Consider the following 19,285-nt stretch of genomic DNA (forward strand, 5'->3'; position numbering starts at 1 on the left):
CTAGGAAACCCAATCTGGTCAAAGCAGCCCTTGCTGAGACTTCATCTAAGCCTGGTTGCTTTCCATGGATCTCCATCACCAAATATCACATCCTATGGTTGAAAAGATTTCACATGTGAACGGTGGACGGGGTCCCAGACATTTGGTCATTACACAAGAAGGAAGAATGGAAGGCACATGGAAAATTTAATAGGGCCTCATATCTCTCTGCCTCAGGTTTTTAGTAGTAGTAACAACGGTGTGCTTCATTTCGTAAGTCATCTTTATTAGTAAATAAAAGATTAATTAAAAGGAAAGCCCATGTTAATGTGGGAAATTTACATATTTTATACACCTCATAGAGTCATCCCTTCTGTAAATTTTCTCTTTAAATGAAATATGTGAAATCTTTAGCTCGGTCTAGCCTGTTGATTATCTCAGTTGGAGCCAGGCTTAAGGTTCTAAAGTGCAGAATGAACTTGCCTCTCTTCCCTTCTCTCCCCCAGTAACAGTTTGCTTTGCTCCACATAAGTCTGGAGAGCCCCAGGCTGGGTTGCATAGCTCCTGAATTTAATTGAAATGGAAAAACCATGAAAGTAGAATGTTAAATATGTCAAATGAATGGAATGAATTAAGAGTTAGCATACACTAGATTTTTTTTGAGATGTATGAGATAATTAAGAAGTTGGGTTTTTTAGAGATTAGTTTCCATTATTTAGCTAAGATAGATAATCACCATTCTGTTTGTTAGAGTAGGTGCATAAACGTAAATTTTTCTGGAGAGTGTAATACATCTATTAATTTTTGTGTAGCTGTATACACAGGGCACAGAAGTATATAACATATAATTATGGATAATAAATTCAAAATAAAATAAGGATTAGGTCTACCTAGCATGGCATATGGCAACTAAGCTCTTTTCTTCTTTGGGTCTTCAGGGTCTGTCTGCTTGCTAGTTCCTATATTGTCCATAGTAGACAAATGCTTGTCCCCTGGATGAGGCAGAAATCAGGCATCTTGTCAGTAGCTTTGCTCCAAGCGTGGTGACCCAACTTGGCAGAGGTACAGTTTCCATAGTGTAAAATAACAGATGTCTGCCTTGGTCACAAGCTCAAATCTCAGTTTCTGCCATTGATATCATCTATGTCCTTTTTCAAAAGAGAAAGAAATAGGCAGCAGCCTTTTGACATGTTAGCAGTACTTTAACAGGAAAACAAACAGAAACTTCAATATTAAAGAAGAAAGTAAAACTCTAAATAATATCATCTTTTCTTTGAGGCTGTGGAGTCTCTTGCTTGTAAGTATAATGGCTCATATTTAAATTGGAATGTTGCTTTAAACCCTGAATTTCTTTCAATCTCCTAGATGCACACTTGATTTTCTCTCTTGGTCTCTCTGGAAATTCCTTAACAAAAAGCACTGTCTTGCATCTTCCACCCTACTACAGACCTATTGAATGCTGGCTGTCATCCCTCTCTAGAAAGCCTGGATCACATTTTAGAACAGTGGTTTGAAGCCTTCCTAGTGCGGGGCCCTTCAATTCAGTTGTCATGTTCTGGTAACCACGCCCCCTAAACATGAAGTATTTCCATTGCTTCTTCATAACTGTACATTGCCTACTGTTATTAATCATAATAAAAATATCTGACATGCAGGGTATCTGATGTGTGACCCCTGTGGGAGTCACAAACCACTGGCCTAGATGAAATATATTTGCTTAAAGTCTCAAGATTTTTACATAGAGACCTCACCCACAACTTATTCTCACTGAATTTAAAAGCCACAGTGAATTTCCTTCAGTTTTCAACAATTCTAAAATATATTAATTGTTTGTACATTCAAAGTATGGAAAATATATTAGTAGTAATGGCAAACTTTTAGATAATATTTACCTAGATTATTTCACTTGAGACATTTTCCACAAAGGAAGGACATTATTGACATATGAATTTGAGAACCTTACAAATAAATGATCACATAAATCTTTATTTCAAATTTGTGGGGTTTCATTTACCTTACAACATAAAAGCTGTTGTGGAAAAGTTCTAATGTATTTAAGAAAAGGATTCCCAATTCAGGTTGGAGTTTTAATAGGCCAAATGCCATCTGTCTCTCCAATTTGTAACATTTTATTATTAACAAGCCCTGAAGAAGGAGCCAGTCTATTTCTGTTGTGGGGACAGATTTGTGTCCATCTGTGCCCGCCCTGTCGCATGTCACTTGTGCTTCGGATCTGCATAGCTGTGAGGCAGTAGAGATGCAGGCGAGGTCAGGAGGTGGAGAAGCCTGTCAGCGCCTCGAGTGTCCAAGCCTGTGACAACTGCAGACCGTAGCTTCCAATGCCTCCTGGAGGCCACCATTCTGTTGGGCCTTGGAGCTGCGCCTTCCCTGATGTAATTTCACGAGAAAATGTTAACTTTTTCTATTTAAAAAAAAAAAAAAAAAAAAAACTAAGACAAAGAACTTAATCTATGATATGACTCTGGTTAAAGCCAGGTCCTTATTAGAGAGGCTTAGTTTTCGGTCTTTGAAAATGTGAACCATTTTAAGGTGATTTTTCTTACTTGTCTTAGTTCCTTGATAAGCTCACCACTGTGGCAGCAGAACTCTCGAGACACCATTTTATGGGAAAGGGGCTTAATGATGGTTACATGCACTGGGAAGCCGCCTGCCCACTCTGAACCTCCTGTTCCTTTCTCCAAACATCTTAATATGTTAGATACTAAGTGTGAACATTTCTTTCTTTCCCCCAAAGTGCTTATCAAATTGTTGTGGAGCAGCTACACCCACATCGAACGAAGCGTGAAGCAGGGGCCATGGAATGCTACCAGGTACCGGTTACATACCAGAACGCCCTAAGTGGGGGCGCGCCCTATTACTTTGCCGCAGAACTTCCCCCTGGGAATCTTCCCGAGCCTGCTCCCTTCACCGTGGGTGACAACCGGACCTATAAAGGCTTTTGGAACCCTCCCCTGGCCCCCCGCAAAGGATACAACATCTATTTCCAAGCGATGAGCAGTGTGGAGAAGGTGAGATTACTCTCAGATTGGATATTTTTCCCCTTGATCTTAAGTAAAGCTGTGGCTATATTTTATAAACACTCAGTGGCGTTTGTCAAGGAAAATTGAAAAAGAAAACAAAGGGAAAGAAAATGGATGTGTAGTGCTTCTGTTGCCAGCTCTTGCAAGTTGACTGAAGGACTGAGGCTGAGAGCCAGCAGCATTTCACAGGATTCCTGTTTCCTAGTAACTGCCTTAGCTCGCGCTTTCTTCAGGAATGCCCACAGTGCAACTGTGAACAAAGTGATTTGAAAAGGTGGGTGTGCTGCCGCCAGGACTCCACCCTCAGTAAATTCCCTGCATTGTTCTGCCTCACTTGCTCAGTAGTGGCTGCTTCAAAAGATTAAATTTACTTCAGGATAAACAGAATGCGCGTTCCACACTGGGCTAATAAAGGCCTTATAAGCTTTTCAGGGGGTACATGCCAAATAATAAATAACAAGTAACAATCCTCTGATTACAAAGTAATGGGACGCCTGCGGTCCAGCTGACAGAACCTAAACAGAAGGCTGCCTGCTAAGGCTGGGTGCTGAGCCATTACTGAAGTTGGCTGGCCCTGTCCCTGGCTGCCCCTCCTTTTCCCATTTTGGACACAGTTGTTTTTGAACACTGGGGCTGATCCCAAATGAATATTGAAGAGGAGCGCTCAGCGGGACACAAGTGAGAAACAACCTAGCCTTTTCCTCCCATGCTGTTTCCCTTTGAAAGACTTTCTTTTCTAAGACTTATTTTGTTTTTATTTATTTATTTCTATTTGAGATAAGGCAGTAGGGTAAAAAGAATATGTTGAGAAACTTGAACAATTTTCAAATCCAGACGAACACTGGCATTTTGATGGGCTTGAAGCTATGTGGGAAATGGTTGCTTATGTATAACTGAGTCTGTAAGGTGACACCTGGGAGAGGATGTAAAGTATGTGACAACCAATTGTATGAGTCATATTAGCTCTTAGAATAGTTTAATTGGAAGACAACCAATGTGTACGAGGGCCATGAGGGTGTGAGTATTGCTTTTATATGCAAGTTGTATTTTTATGCATACCAGTGTAGCCAGTGTAGAGTTATGGCAAAGAAAAGTGCCCAATACCCTTTAAATACATAGCGTACATGCAAAGGCTGTCCATAGTTAAGGAGGCTCTACTCTTCTCACTCTTCTTTACCATCCACACCACCTGCTATGACCAAATGCCTGGCTAGAAGCAGTTTAAGAGAGAAAGGGTTTGTTTGGATTACCAGTTGAGAGTTACTTCTCTGGAACAGGAGGCAGGGCAGAGAGAGTAGGTAGGAAGTGAGCGGTCATAGCAGTCTTCATGCAGAAAGTAGAGAGCTAAGAGTCCTGGTGTTCTGCCTAACCTCTCTCTCTGTCTCTGTCTGTCTCTGCCTCTCTCTGCCTCTCTCTCTGACCTGGGATCCTCATCCTATCATTTTTGAAAGGTCTTTCTGCTTCAGTGAATTTATAGATAATGCCCAACAGACCTTCCCATAGGTTTGTTTCATGGTAATAATTTCCATCAAAATGACATTCAAGATTAACAACCCATCTTGTATACACACACACACACACACACACACACACACACACACACACACACACACACCTATTTTAAAAGTAATTGACTAATTAGGTTGCTCCAAACAGAGACATGGTAAAAATTAGTAGCCCCACCTAAATACAAATAGCACACAGGTAGAAGAGGGTTCTAGATTTAAATTTTTGTCTTTAGAGACGTGAGAATTTCCAAATTAACTCTGTTCACCTGTCTGTTGTGTTGTAAGAGTGAAGATGAATGTATGTACATACAGGGGATTTTCTCTAATACCATCATTTGACCAAAGTTTAGCAGCATTCTCAACCTGTAGGTCATGACAGTTTGGGGGGGGCGGGTCAAAAGACCCTTCCACAGGGTATCATGTAAGACCAGTATAAAGCACAGATATTTACATTAAGATTCATAGCAATAGCAAAATCACAGTTATAAAGTAGCAACAAAAATAATTTTATAATTTTACCGCAATTGCACGACATGCGGACCAGTAGTAAAAGGTCACACAGATCAGCAATACACTTCCCATTGCCGACACAGAGCTTTAACGTGGATGAGCCTCATACCAGTAGAGTCTGGTAATGCCTACAGAGAGTCAACTGGGACTACTCTCAGGAAATCAGAATATCTCAAGATCTACACAGGAGCACGATAATCGCTGGTCCCAGTGAAGAAACAGAAGGACCTGTTCCTCTCCCAGTTCTTTAGTTTACATACTTTCAAAGTAATTTCTTGAGAAGGAATTGTATGCATATTGCTTTATTTCTTATCAACATATAAAACCACTGAAGATAGATTTATAAAATGCTTCTTAAAGACAGCCTCGTTTTTCAGAAAAAAAAAAAAAATGTGAAACCTGGCTAACAGGAGAAGAAGGACAGGATGGGGAGAAGATTAGACAGATCCAGAATTACATAAAAGCAATTTATTACAATCATGTGGAGAAAAGTCTGTTCATACCCCAAGGCAGAAGAAAGGGAGTGATGTGCTGAGCCCTGTCTGACTATGATATACCCAATCTCTTCATAAGTTATTATGTTTAGTGTCACCTAAGCAACAGCCTGTGTGGCAGTGGCAACAGAAATATATACTCCATTATAAGTCCTTTGTCCTTTGGGGTTTGGAACACATACCAGTAATGTTTGTAGGACACACTGGCAGTTTTGATCACAGCGGTATTATCAAACTGGATACACTCACTGACTTTGTTTGCTGTCTCTTCTTGCCCATTGAATATTCAAAGATAAACACAGAGTTGTGAGGGTTGGATAGCTATAATGCTATTTTTGTCTATCTGGGGAGACCAAGGAAAAACTCATAGAGGAGAACTGTTTATCAAGACACTGTCTGGAAAAGAGGAAAAAGGAAAAGAAGGAGAGAAGAAAGGAAAGGCTAGGGAATGAAGGAAGAAAACGAAAAGAAAGCAAATGCAGAAGATAGACAATGGCTGAAGTAGGTGTCTAAGAGGGAGACCAGAGCCCAAGTCTCCCTCGTAAAGCTGTGTATCTTTTTCTACCACATAACAATAATAATTTTTGTTTCTTCTGCCTTGCATTTCTATTTTTTCTAGCTACCTTGGTAATAAAGGTAGGAGGAAAAAAAAAACTGTGTTGAAAAACATCTTGTTTCTGACAGCTAAATTCAAAGGAAAGAAAGAACAGATAAATTACATTTAAACTGCATGCCATGTCTTGATAATCTTTCTGACAACGATCATTTAGCTCTTCAGTCATGCCTAGATCCACAAGAGAGTGTGTAATGATCAGGTTTGTTCAAAGTCTGTAGCTATCAGTTGAAAATAAAATTAGAATTTTGTTCTGATTTATATTAGCTTTTCAGATACATATTTCTTTCTAATAGCTTAAGAGGCAGCAAAAAAATGCAGATTAAAGGCCATACAACTCTTCCCTGCCATACCTAAGCTTGCTTTATTACCAAGTGAAACAGATACAAAAATTACTAGAAAGTTTCTTATTTTTTTAAAATTTTTAAAATGCTGAGACTATTTATTGGAAAAGAAATTTATCTTTATAATTCTACAGTCATAATTATTGTTTAAACTTCTGCTTATCTTCATAATAGTTATAACAGTTTATGAATAAACATTGTCTCTATATTAATCGCTTTCTTTTGGGTTTACTCTGCCAGGAAACTAAAACCCAATGTGTACGAATTGCTACAAAAGGTAAGAGACTTACCTTTTTGTTTCCACTTGGTTTTGTCTTGTTTCCTTGCTTGCTTGCTTGTTTGCTTTCTTGCTTGCTCGTTTTTGTTTTGTTTTGTTTTGTTTTGTTTTTAAGTCCATTCACTACTCCTTTCTGAAATCAGAGTTTTTGGTCATTGTTTCAGACCTATTACATGCAGTGTTTCTATTATAGGGTATTTGTACTGGGTCCAGATAAACCCCACACATTTTCTCTGACTCACTTGGGTGTCTCTAAGACAAAGTGAAGTTCTACATCCACTAGTGCTTAAAACTACAGGAACCTTGTTACAATAACAAGATGAATTTTGAAACTTTAGAATGGCATATCTCTACACTTAGGGCCTGAGAGAGTGAATGGTACCCACCAGCCAATCAGGAAAGCTTCGCCAAAGCAGTTCAAAATACTTACTTCAAAATCTGTTAACTTTGTGTGATAGACAGATCAAACATGTTTATGTAGATGCGTCTCCACAGTCAGACAAACACCTCAGTAGTATTTGGTTCTGACTTACAACTTACAAAGTTAATTCACCAATACGGCAGCACCGGTTCCAAGACTTCATCACTGGAAGGAAGACATTTTCATTTTTCTTTTCGGTTTAACTAATGCTGGGAAATTATGTCTGAAACTCTGGCAACCGGAACAATGCCTGCTGACCCCACCTATTGTGACTTAGCTGGTTTGATGATGATGATGATGATGATGATGATGATGATAATAATAATAATAATAATAATAATAATATATTCATATTTGAATGAGTATTTGGCATTTAGCATGGGGAGAAGTCTCCTATACCTCTGTGTATTACCCTTTATTTAAAAATTGATTGGTCCAACAAGGGAGAGTCCACCACTTTCTCTGTTCTAGCAGCAATGGAGAGCTGTCTGCATGCCTGCTTGCGCCTACATAGAGGATTGTTCCTCTGGGATCTCTGTTGCCATAGTTAGTTTCTGATACACATTTGTGAGTGAAGCTGATTCACTGGGGATAACAATGAATAGCCATATTCTGTTTATGTTGGCATCCTTTCTTTCATCCCATCTACCCATCAATCTGCTCAATTAGCATTTGTTTTTCTCTTGATTTGTGCAGGCAATAAAGAGTTTCCCTTTGACTCATGGGGCTAATAAAGAAACTTCACAGATGGGGAAAAAAAACACTACTGATTTCATTCCCCTACTAAGATTCCTCATGATAGTTTAAAAAAGAAATAATTAAGTAACTCTAGTGAGAAGAAAATTATATGCAGAAGCATCTAATGTGCAAACTTCATTTATTTTAAGACTTGACTTGTAAATCAGGAGTTAAGGCCGAAGCTTCTGGGGGTTGGACATGGAAGACAGTAAGTTATGTATCACCTTTGCTTTTTCAGATTTAAAGATGACCCTAAGAATGTAAAAGGTACTCAGATCGGGCCATCAGTCCTTTAGATAGGAAAATTCTGTATTTCTCTAACAGGAAAAGAAAAAATAAAGAAAAGAAAAAAGAACTGCAGTACTTGGAACATGTCAAATTTTCTTTCCATTCTCTTGTTTTTGCGTGAGCTGTCTTTCAGTCACTCTGTCCTCTTTTGGATGACAATAAATGCATGATGTCAAATGGAGCAGTATCTATGCTCCAGGGAGGATTATAGATGGTGGTATTTGATCTTAGCATGTGACACAGAACATTAGCAAGCAGCCTGGAGGGTGGCTAAGAAGATTTCTGTTTGTGGTCATTTCCCTTGTTCTCGTGAGGTTTTCCTGCAGGTGACAGACTGGCATACTCTGCATAAAGACTCTGGCCTTAGACTATCTGGGTTAGATCCTGATTTTGCCTCTCAGCTTTGGACAAGTGACTAAAGCTGCATTTACCAAATGCTCGTAATAAAATACTTATCACTCTACTTTTTGAAGATTTAGGGAACATATTAAATACTCTGTCCTCATTTGGGGTTTCCTTTCTTGTTATCTATGATATATCTTGCTTCACTCTGCCCAGGACCCGAGCCACCCCTATGTCCACAGCTTTTATGGTGAATACACTAAACACCTGTCATATAACTTACAAACCACCTTGGTACTAGATCACATGTTGCTGTGTTGCTCTGCTTGTATTCATGAACACCTAGTTTATTTAATAATGACTTCAAAGTACAAATGGATTTACTCTGGCAGGTATTATAGTGTATTTCTATAATTGTTGTGCCTTATTATAATTCACAATATCTTATATCTAATTTATATTATACTTTATCATAATCATATACATGTAGAAGAAGTAGTATTTGCAGAATCTAATATTATCTGTGATTTTAGTCATCTATTGGGGCTCTTGAAACATATCCGCTGCAGATGAAGAGGCTGTTACACACACAATGCTCTTTGAACAAGCCCTAGAATATTGAAGCTATTACTTATGTTAAGCACTGTTTTTATACCTTAGTTATACAGTGCATCAGTATCTTACTAACAGACCTCTTTAGAAGCTCATGTAAGAGCCTCTGTGGTTTCTGTCACTGCTTTAAATCTAGAATATCACAGTGTCCCGGCCCTAGGTGAACAGGTTTTTAACCTTGCTTTTGAACCACGTAAACCATTGTATGCAGTTATGGAAAAAACATGAATAGGAAAGTAAAGGTAAATTGAAGATAGAATATCACACTTAGTAAAGTGACACTGTCTTATTGCCTCAGTGCACAGTAAAAAAGTACCTTATCATTATGGTTGCCTTTTGTCTGAAAATTTTCAGCATGAAGATAAAAATTTTCAGACAAAGCATCTTGAAGACCTATTTGATGATCAAAATTTCATTAACTGCACATCCTATCAAGGGGTACAAAGAAACTTTCCAGTAAAGGACTGACTAGTTAAACAAGTGTGCACTTTTGTTAATGACTGTCTAAGCCATATACATGTATGAGATGTGTGGGCTTTGCGGTTATGCATGTATACATAGGTTCATTAGTAGATTTCTTGATTTTTTTTTTTTAGAGAAAGGTAATAAAGTGATGAGAACTGTATAAGTGTGCGTAGGAACAATGCTGAGTCCATAGGCAGATCTTTGGCACGTGGGAGACTGCCCCTGATGCTCAGGGAAACAAAATCATTTCACTTCTCAAATAGTGTCAACAAAAGGACAACCGAGCCAGGGTTGGCTGGGATGACCAGAAAGTTAGAAAACACTCCATTGTAATCTACGTGACATCCCTATGGGGTCATCCTGTGTCCCACCTCTACATTCCTCAGACCCTACCCCTGTCTTCACCTCTACACCCCCAGCTACAAGTACTAAGAAGGTGGGTCCCTGCTTCCCAAATGCCCTTCATAGATAAGTCAAGTTTGCTGAGAAGAGCAGGAGTCTTTTCAAGTCCAGATGTATCTGTTTTAAGATATTCTAGTTTTCCATGTTGAATACAGTTAGACAATGTGTATTTGCTTGGTTTTTTTTAACTTAAATACTTAATCAAGATGAATTCTGTGACTCAAGAGTCTCATATATCACTATATTCCAGGGACAAGTACAAGATGAAAGTCTTATTATGTACGACAAATATTTGTTCAATTGATAATTAAATTTAAATCTGAGGTATATAGTTCTGCTTTAATATTTAATCAAACTGGTTACAGCACTGCCTGCATTTCTGAAAAGTAGCCAAGCATGGGTATGTAACAAGTTGCATATGTAGCAGAGGTTGTTTTGTGTTTCTTGACATGTGCATTTATATGTCACATTCTAGTTCACGAAATATCTCGAAAGCTGTGTGAGTCTGGTTAACAAGAGTTTGTAAACTGATACATATTAAGTTTAATGTACGTTTTCTTTGGATGACCTGTGGCTAGAATAAGTGATAGTACATGATCTCTTCATTCAAATATCGATTTACATACATAAATAAGACAGTTTAGCTAAAATGCTTCAACTTGGTCACTGCGATTCTATAACTTTGTTGGTTCCCAGGATGAAGACAGTAGTCAATGTCTTAACAAGAACTAAATGGTTTGATGTATTTAAGCAGAAACTCTAAAGGAAATATCTTATTACTTTGACGTTCTATGGAGCCATTGTGGTAAAAGATTAAAATTCCATTAAACATTGTATGAATGAGTGTTCCTTAGCAGCACAAAAATATGTTTTGCTGATGTGAACCTCTCTGACTTCATTTTTATGTATTAAAATATTATCTGCAGCTGAACATAAGAACTCTGAACATTAATTACAAAACTCGAACTAGAAAGTTAAAAAGGGATATTGCTGATTTTTCTTTTGCTAAAGTCAGTTCTCCCAATAACCTCTATATGCCAGGAATATTCTTCATTTAATGTTATTTTCTTAAATCACATAACAAGGATGTATATGGTTCCTTCGTAAGTAGACTTTCATCCCCTCCCTCCCAAAAAAATGTATTTCTCATGGAAGAGGAAAGGCCCTGAACTTTAAAGGGCTTCTTTGCTCTCTTCCTAGCACTACCCTAGCTGGAACTCAGATATATATTTATATTTACTATTAGAGAAAATGCTGTTTGCATGGTCTACTGCCTGATCAGATACAGGTAGGCAGTTTGTGTCTGAGAGTTCCTATTAATCAATACTTCATTCTAGCTGCATATTCTTGCCATGAATGAGTAGAGATAACTCCAGCATCTTCACTCTTCTTTCTTATGCCATAAATGTATTTAAATAGCAAAATGAGAATGGGCATAGACTAATTGGTTGAAAACTTTTTCAAATTAAGTAATTAGAGGCCATTCTAAAACTAAAGATTAGTGGATTCTGGCTTTTAACAATGGATGTAGTAAGATTCCTCAGTTCAGATAATGTGCTTGACTTGATTCATAGTATTGATAAACTCTTTTATAATGTTAATTACCATGTAATTAACATTATAAAAATAGGGTCAGAATCTTAACATAAATGTAGGAACACTGTTCTTATTCTTTATGAAACTAAGGGTTTCTCTATCAACAAACATAGGAATAGAATTCATTAGGATATAGTTGATATTTTGACTTGCTTTCAGTAAAGTTCCTGTTTTAATACTAAAATATAAATTATTAAGTTCAGTTAATGTAATTAATATCTTGAAATATTCAATAGTTTAGCTTGGTGTGGTGGTATGTAGCTAAAATGCCAATATTTTAGCAACAGAAATAGAAATATTACCATAACTTAAGGGCCAGCCTGGCCTATTTAGTTTATATCAGGCCAACAAGGGGTACTGAGTAAGAGTCTCTCAAAACAAACACAAAAATCAATAAATTTACAGCAACAAGCAGAACAACAATTAATGAATATATAATGTATCCAATAAAAACTGTAATAGTATAGATAATAGATGATAAATAGATGATCATCTTATATCATAGATACAGATTGATAGATGAAGATAATTCATCTGACCTGAAAACTAAAACACAAAAAATCTTTTAATAATATTTAATAATTGTTTTTATTATTAAAATGGTAAAATAACTAATCATTTTTCTTCTCTCCTAACCCTTTTATATACCTCCAATTCATGTCCTTTCTTTTTAATTATTGTTACACACATGCACACACACACACACACACACACATGCACGCATGCACACACGCATGTACTCAACAAACATTCTAATACATAAATACAACCTGCTCGGTCCTTGTAACATTACCTGTATTTATCTGAGTGATCTCAGGGCTTTGGGTATTGGGTTGGGAGGCTCTTTCCTGAGGAAGGTCATTCTTCCAGTCTCAGCATCCCTTGTTTGTTGCGTAGGGTAGAGATCCTCTCCCACTTCCATGTTATCATGTCCATTAGTGTCATTGTTCAAGTCTTATTTCAGCAGCCTTGGTGAGACGTCATGGATGTAGTCTTTGTAACATTTCTAGGAGGTATGACCTTTTGTTTACAAACATGTTCTGCTGGCTCTCAGAAACTTCAACCCTTTCTTCCAATGATACCTGTGCCATAGATATTGAATTATGTTGTAGATGTATCAGCTGGGACTGAGCACTGTACTCTCTCTTGTTCTCTGCATTTCAGTTGGTTGTGGAACTGTTGGATTTGTTTTTGTTGTTTGTCTGTTGTTCGTTTGTTTGTTCTGATAGTCTCTATCTTTGGGGATGCGATGGATGAAAACCACATGTACCTGGGCTAAAAAAACAAATACTTATAGTCTAGGTAAAAGATTTAACCAGTGGTCCCAAGAAATTGTTATTTTTTGTTTGTTTGTTTTTCAATGTTTGAAGAAATAAAAGAGAATCTCAAATGTTGTATACAAAATCAAAAACCTAACAACTTAACACATGAAAAGTAAGTGGAATGAATCTAGTTGGCACTGCATTCTCTTAGAGAGTGCTGAGTGGAGACTTTATGACCCATTAGAGAATTGTAGTAGAAGATACTCATAAATGGTCTTTGTCTCCTCAGTAGGCTTTAGCCACAGAACATTGGCTCACTTGGCTTTTTAAAACACTCTAAAAATTATTTCCTGAAAACTCCCTTTAGCACTGCCTAAGAGGTAATATCTATTTAGGCTTTTGCCTATAGACCAAATGCCTTCTTACATGGCTACTTATTACTGACTGCTTTCCCGTGTGTGTGTGTGTGTGTGTGTGTGTGTGTGTGTGTGTGTGTGTGTGTGTGTATTCATTGTGACTTTGTATCAGTACCTGTCTATACAGCTTTGCCTGTTCTCTTACCTGAATACATAAATTGAGCTGTGCAAGAACCTATTTCAAACATGAGAAAATAAATCAATAGAAAAATTAAACTAAGCAATAAAACTAGATGATGAAGGGTATTTGTGGGTTGTAGAGGTACAATATATAGACACAGAATTGATTTCAAAAGTTTAGGAAGAATATTTGACAGAGTTACTCTGGAAAGACCTGACCGTAGGCCTTTCTTGCTGAATTTTCCTTACCAGGATTTGGTATGTACTCATAATAGCTGAAAACCTTAGAAATTAAAGAGCAGACAGAGTTGGGGAGCAAAAGGAATCTTCACAGGGGTGTGTATGGATCCCTCACCTCATGGTTAAGATGAGCAGAAAGCTGGCTGGAGGAAAAGGAAATGAAGCTATCATACTCACCTTGCTAGGCTCATCTCAGGACTAAATATCAGGTTACAAATACCTATCTTCAGTTCAAATCACCTTGCTCTGTAAAAGAGCTACTGGTAATTTTGAAATGCACTAAGCAGTGAGAGACATGCAAGTCACATCACCATTATCAACTATGGAGACCCTGACTTGGTAGTGAACAGTTAGGTTTAGATTGTCCTTAAGTTGAAGGAGTCAGAGTTGGAGGGAGGGACAGTATGTGTGCACATGTGTAAGTGGATAGCTAGGGCTGAGGAGCTGACACAAATAAGGACTCGACCCTAACATGGAGGAAAAAAAAGTGTCTACATGGAGGAAGGGGGGAGGGTATCTTGATAGAGGAAGGTGGGAGGGTTTCTCAGAGCCCATTAGGATAGGGAACTAAGAGAAAGACATTATAAATTCTTGATAATGCCATATAAATGATTGGTTGGAGCCAGATACCAGTTCTCCACTCATTATGTAAAGTAAGCCATATTTACACTATACTAGCAAAACCAGTGTTTCTTCCTCCTTTTGTGGGTGGGATTCCTGGAGTGCCATGGGTGTGTGGACTTGAAACAAACGGTGAATTTCATTTATCTTTTCTCAACTTCAATTTCATCACCTTCTTTCTGACTAAAGATAATTATGTTTGTTAGTTTAAGAATTTTATTATTATTTGAGTGTCTGCATGTGTGCATGTATAAAGGGGGCATGTATGGATGTCAGAGGACAGTTTGGGGTTGGTTTTCTCCTTCCACCTTTACATGGTTCTGGGAATGCAACCTGGGTTATCAACCTTGTTCACTACCTGGCTTTGACTACTGTGCTATCTTATGAGCCCAAATTTAATCTTGTCATTAGACATTGAAAGTGGTCCTTGAACTGATTGTAACTTGAGAAGCTGAGACAGACTGGGAAGTGTCTCTGGTATTCATAGCTTCCCTCTCTCCTCTCTCCACTGTCCCCTCTCCCTTCTGTTGTCACCTTCTCCTCTGAATACTTATGCTCCTCATTCCATAAAGACTCATCTGACATATTTCCAGGCCTTGGTTGCTTAACACAGAGGAGGAGGTGACAGCAAAGACAGGGAGGAGAAAGAGGGAAGGGAAGAGAGGAGTATAGGTGGGTGAAATCATCTGTCTATTTATTTTCTAACTTTAGTTGCCAGAGAAGGAATGATACAGTAAGCACACCTAACATCCAGATGCTGGTCTCTGCATACCTTCCTTAGCTAATGAAAGCAAGCTGGTCTTCTCAGGGAAATGCACTTGCACAGGGACTGTGTCCAGTGAAACTGGAGCTTTCCATTCGGTGTCTTGTACACTGTGATGGGCGCTTTCTGTTTCCTCGTGCCTAAGAGCCTCAGGCTTAGGTTTCTACAGGAAGGGGTGACTTTACAGCAACATTGGTTTGCTATTGCTTTTTAAATATCATACATAGCATTCTAATTCAGTGTACACACACAAGCATTTATATGTTAGCATCTAAGAATCTTAGGGTTTTTGGGGTTTTTTAAAGAATATAACTACAGCATTTCTCCACTCTCAAAAAAAGTTTCTGTAGCCTCTCCTTGCTCTTGGTCAAATCAATGGCTTTTTCTTTTTATTAATTCTTATAGCATGTACAAATGTATAAGTATGTACTTGCATTTCCCTAAATACAGCCTACTCTGTCTGTATAATGTTACTTGTATGTACCATTTTGGGACTGATCACTTACTATTGAATAACCAATTAAGGTTACTGTTCACTGGAAAAGACTTTCTCCCACTCTCAGCATTAGCAGCTAAGAATCTTAGGCCATGTAGACTTTTCAGGGGCTGAACTAAACTACCTTAGGTTAGATACTGTGCAAAACTCTTTTCCTGGAGGAAATGGTTTTACTGGGTACCAGTTTTATTGTTAAAAGTACTTTTAGAAATATGCTTAAGTCACATTGCACTAATAGGACACTCATTTCAATCAAATTTTTATTTTAATCTTTAGGTTATATATAGGATATTATGTTATTTAAATTTTCCCATATCACCATTTAGAGCTGTATATTCATCTACATATAATCATTCTTTTTTTTTAAATTACGTATTTTCCTCAATTACATTTCCAATGCTATCCCAAAAGTCCCCCACACCCTCTCCCCCCCCCCACTCCCCTACCCACCATTCCCATTTTTTTTGGCCCTGGCGTTCCCCTGTACTGGGGCATATAAAGTTTGCCTGACCAATGGGCCTCTCTTTCCAGTGATGGCTGACTAGGCCATCTTTTGATACATATGCAGCTAGAGTCAAGAGCTCTTAAACTAAAGGAAACACATATTGATAAGAGTCACAATGTTGAATAATTCTCTACCAGAAGCTTGGAAAGGTGAGATAGCCATTTTAGACATACATCACCACATTAGGAGGAGACCAATATTTTAAGAGTGTAAATAGAACATACAAACATTAAGATTATATTTGCTTTCTTGAATCTTTCCCAGTATTTTTATTTCCCAATTATGAGATTAAAAAGAACTTCTCAAAAGATATTTTCTCTATAATCTTAATTTTGTCTAAACTGTTGTCAACTCTTCATTGTTGCCCTTTTCTGTGAGGATACTGGTGGAAGAAAGTGGTATTTTAAGTGGCAAACATTCACAGATAACCAACACGAGAAGAAACGGAATCCCTTGTGAGACTTAACAGTGGAGGATGGTTTAGCAGCAGAGATGCAATTGAAGACAAAAATCGCTAAGTTAGCTTCAGATTCTAAAATTCGTATGATTTTTTTAACGATTACGTTGATATATTTTTGCAGATATAAATGGTGGTAACCTAAGGTAGTTTAGCCCCTGAAAATGTCTACAGAGGATGCTAGATCCCAAGACCAACATGGCAGTTCACAACTGTCTGTAACTTCAGCCCTAGAGTATCCAGTGCCCTCTCCTGGTCTCCAAGAGCAGCAAGCACACATGCAATACAACACACAGTGCATAGATATACATGCAGGCAAAATACCCATATATATAAAAATAATGTTTTTGGAAGAGACAAGGAAAACTCCAGGATGGAGTGTGGCTAGCTTTTGTCTTTGAGGTAGCTTAACTCTGAATAAACCATCAACTCTTCTGAAGGCTTGTCCCCGGAGAGCTTAGTTGTCAGCTTTCAGCATGCCTGAGTACCTTCCTGCCTGCCTGAGCTGCTGGCTGGTATCACACTCTTTCCTCCTACAGAGAAGAAACACGTATCCTTATCCTAGGCATTGGCTGTGCTCTTATCTTCAGAAATTAATCTTATTTAAGGCTCCATTATTAATTAATTCAGAGGAAGAAAGCTACAGTAAGGCACATTAATATGACTAATATTAATATTAGAGTTTAGACTATAGCCTGGGAAAACTGAAAGCATATTTAAGTGAAGTCGAGTCAGGAAAAATAGTTTTAATAAAGTTACAGGTTTTGTCACAATTTACACAGGCAAACTGTTAGGCACCAGCGTTTTCCTTTGCTCTGCCAAAGTTCTTAACATTGTAACCTTTTTTATTTAAAATAGAGAGGAGTCTTTAAAAAGTGAATAGCTAATAGCTTTTAAGTCCTCTATGAAAATATGAAGAACACTTTGTTGTGGAAAAACTGCATCAAAGTGTTCACAATGGACTCAAATGAGGAATGGTCACATAATTTATTATTAAGACAGTCTCACCACAGTGACTGAACTGGGTGGACTGTAATGTTTACATGGGTAGAGGGGTGGCAGTCAGCTTATATTTAAATATGAACCTGATATAAACATATATCTATCTTTTTAAAATATATGAACGATTGAATGAACGAATGATGAATGGATATATTCTTTTTACTCTTTTACAAAATTATTCTGTATGCCCAGTGATGTATACATATCATCGTAATATGTTGGAGACTTGAAAAACAGGGATCGTTTCTTATGAAAAGCATCAGGAAGTGATGAGTTCTGATTGTCGGCTTCACAGGCCAGTTGAATATTTAGTCACTTAAGTGGCAGAAGGTCCACCAGCAAAGTTGTAACTGACACATTCCTTGAGTTCTTCTTAGAGGTTCATTCACTCATTTGACAAAGTCATAAGAAGTAAATAGATGAGTCAGGTACCACTTTCATGTTAGAATAATTCCAGGCCTCGAAGGATCTCTTTTGGTGAGGAGAATTTGTTTAGTTTTTTCTTGTCTTGTTTGGTTATAAGCTCCCAGGGGGCTAGACGTCCCTACGGGTGCAGAAGGCACAACAGCCAGATGCTGAGAGAGAACACCTCAACCACACACAAGAAACAGGGAGCAGGGTGTGGGGCAAGGCTATATGGAAACCCTTAAGACCACTCCAGTGATTACTCCTTCCACCAAGTACCACATCCTAAAAGTTCTTACCAACAAAAGACAAACTCTTCAGATGCATGACCAAGTGGAGGACATTTCTCACTCAAATCACAACAGGAGATAGAAAGCATATACCTGCAACTGAAATAATCCAAATAATTCTAAATTCATGACACATTCGATGAAGAAAATGGAATTGTCTGACACGATTTCAAGTAACTTCTCTAAGTGAAGCGAATTCTAATAGGATTTCAGATAAACCCTGTCTGAAGTGATGTTTGAGCTAAGACATTGATGAGAAAAGTATATGAGCCTGTAGTACCAATTGCCTGAAAAGCTTACCAAAGAGAAGGAACAGTAAACAAGGGTCCTGATATAGAATCAAATGGGTTCCAAGGAGCAATAGAGCTTATCGGAGTTTGTAAGCCATGGCAGCGAGCATGTGTGCTGCTCTATGTGTAAAGGAAAGCAGTGCTTTAAGGAATCATGATTTTCTCCTTGCTTTTAAGGATTACTCGGGATGATCCAGAGAATGGATGACAGTGTCAACGTGTGTTAAGGATGTCCATGTTGCTAGGAAGGAAGTTGTGATTTTAAATGCCAGGCATGTTGGTAGCTAGGACTACATCAATGGCAGTAGAGCTGAGATGAATCTATAGGGATTGTTGAGAGATTAAATTTGCTCTATGAAGAACAGGAAAATTAAAGTAGGCAGAATTTTGATCTTTGCAATTAAATGAATGACTTTTCCATTTAATTTGGTTGTTTGATATTATAGAGAAATTGTCTTTGATATTCATGAGGAATCTCCCTACTGTTTGCACAAGATGAAAATTGAAAATGAAGGATTTGAAAACCTAAGTATATAGCTCAATGGTGGCGTGTTCACTTAGTGTGCACAAGGTCCTGGGTCCCATCATATAGAGGGAGGGAGGAACTACGGGAAGAAGGCAGGGAGGCCACAGTGATCACAGTGGGAAAGTCGAGGTGACAGAAGCCTGCAGAGGCTGGTCCTATCGTGTGCACGGTCAAGAAGCAGAGAGTAATGCTTTGCTCACTTCATCTTCTCTATTTTTCTTTCACAAGCCAGAATCCTATAACCAGAGAGTAGCCTTGCCCA

General features: G+C 38.0%; 1 protein-coding gene across 21 annotated transcripts in view; it reads left to right on the forward strand.

Moving 5' to 3' along the window:
- Nucleotides 1–19,285, forward strand: part of Ptprk (protein tyrosine phosphatase, receptor type, K) — a 522,578-nt gene that overhangs the window by 415,360 nt on the left and 87,933 nt on the right. For all 21 annotated transcript variants that reach the window (NM_001359355.1, NM_008983.2, NM_001359356.1 and 18 more), the window contains 2 exons: nucleotides 2,735–3,008; nucleotides 6,730–6,766. In NM_001359355.1, coding sequence (NP_001346284.1) covers nucleotides 2,735–3,008; nucleotides 6,730–6,766 — 311 coding nt within the window. The remainder of the gene's footprint in view (nucleotides 1–2,734; nucleotides 3,009–6,729; nucleotides 6,767–19,285) is intronic.

Source organism: Mus musculus, chromosome 10, assembly GCF_000001635.26.
Source record: "Mus musculus strain C57BL/6J chromosome 10, GRCm38.p6 C57BL/6J".
In the NCBI taxonomy this organism is placed as follows: domain Eukaryota; kingdom Metazoa; phylum Chordata; class Mammalia; order Rodentia; family Muridae; genus Mus; species Mus musculus.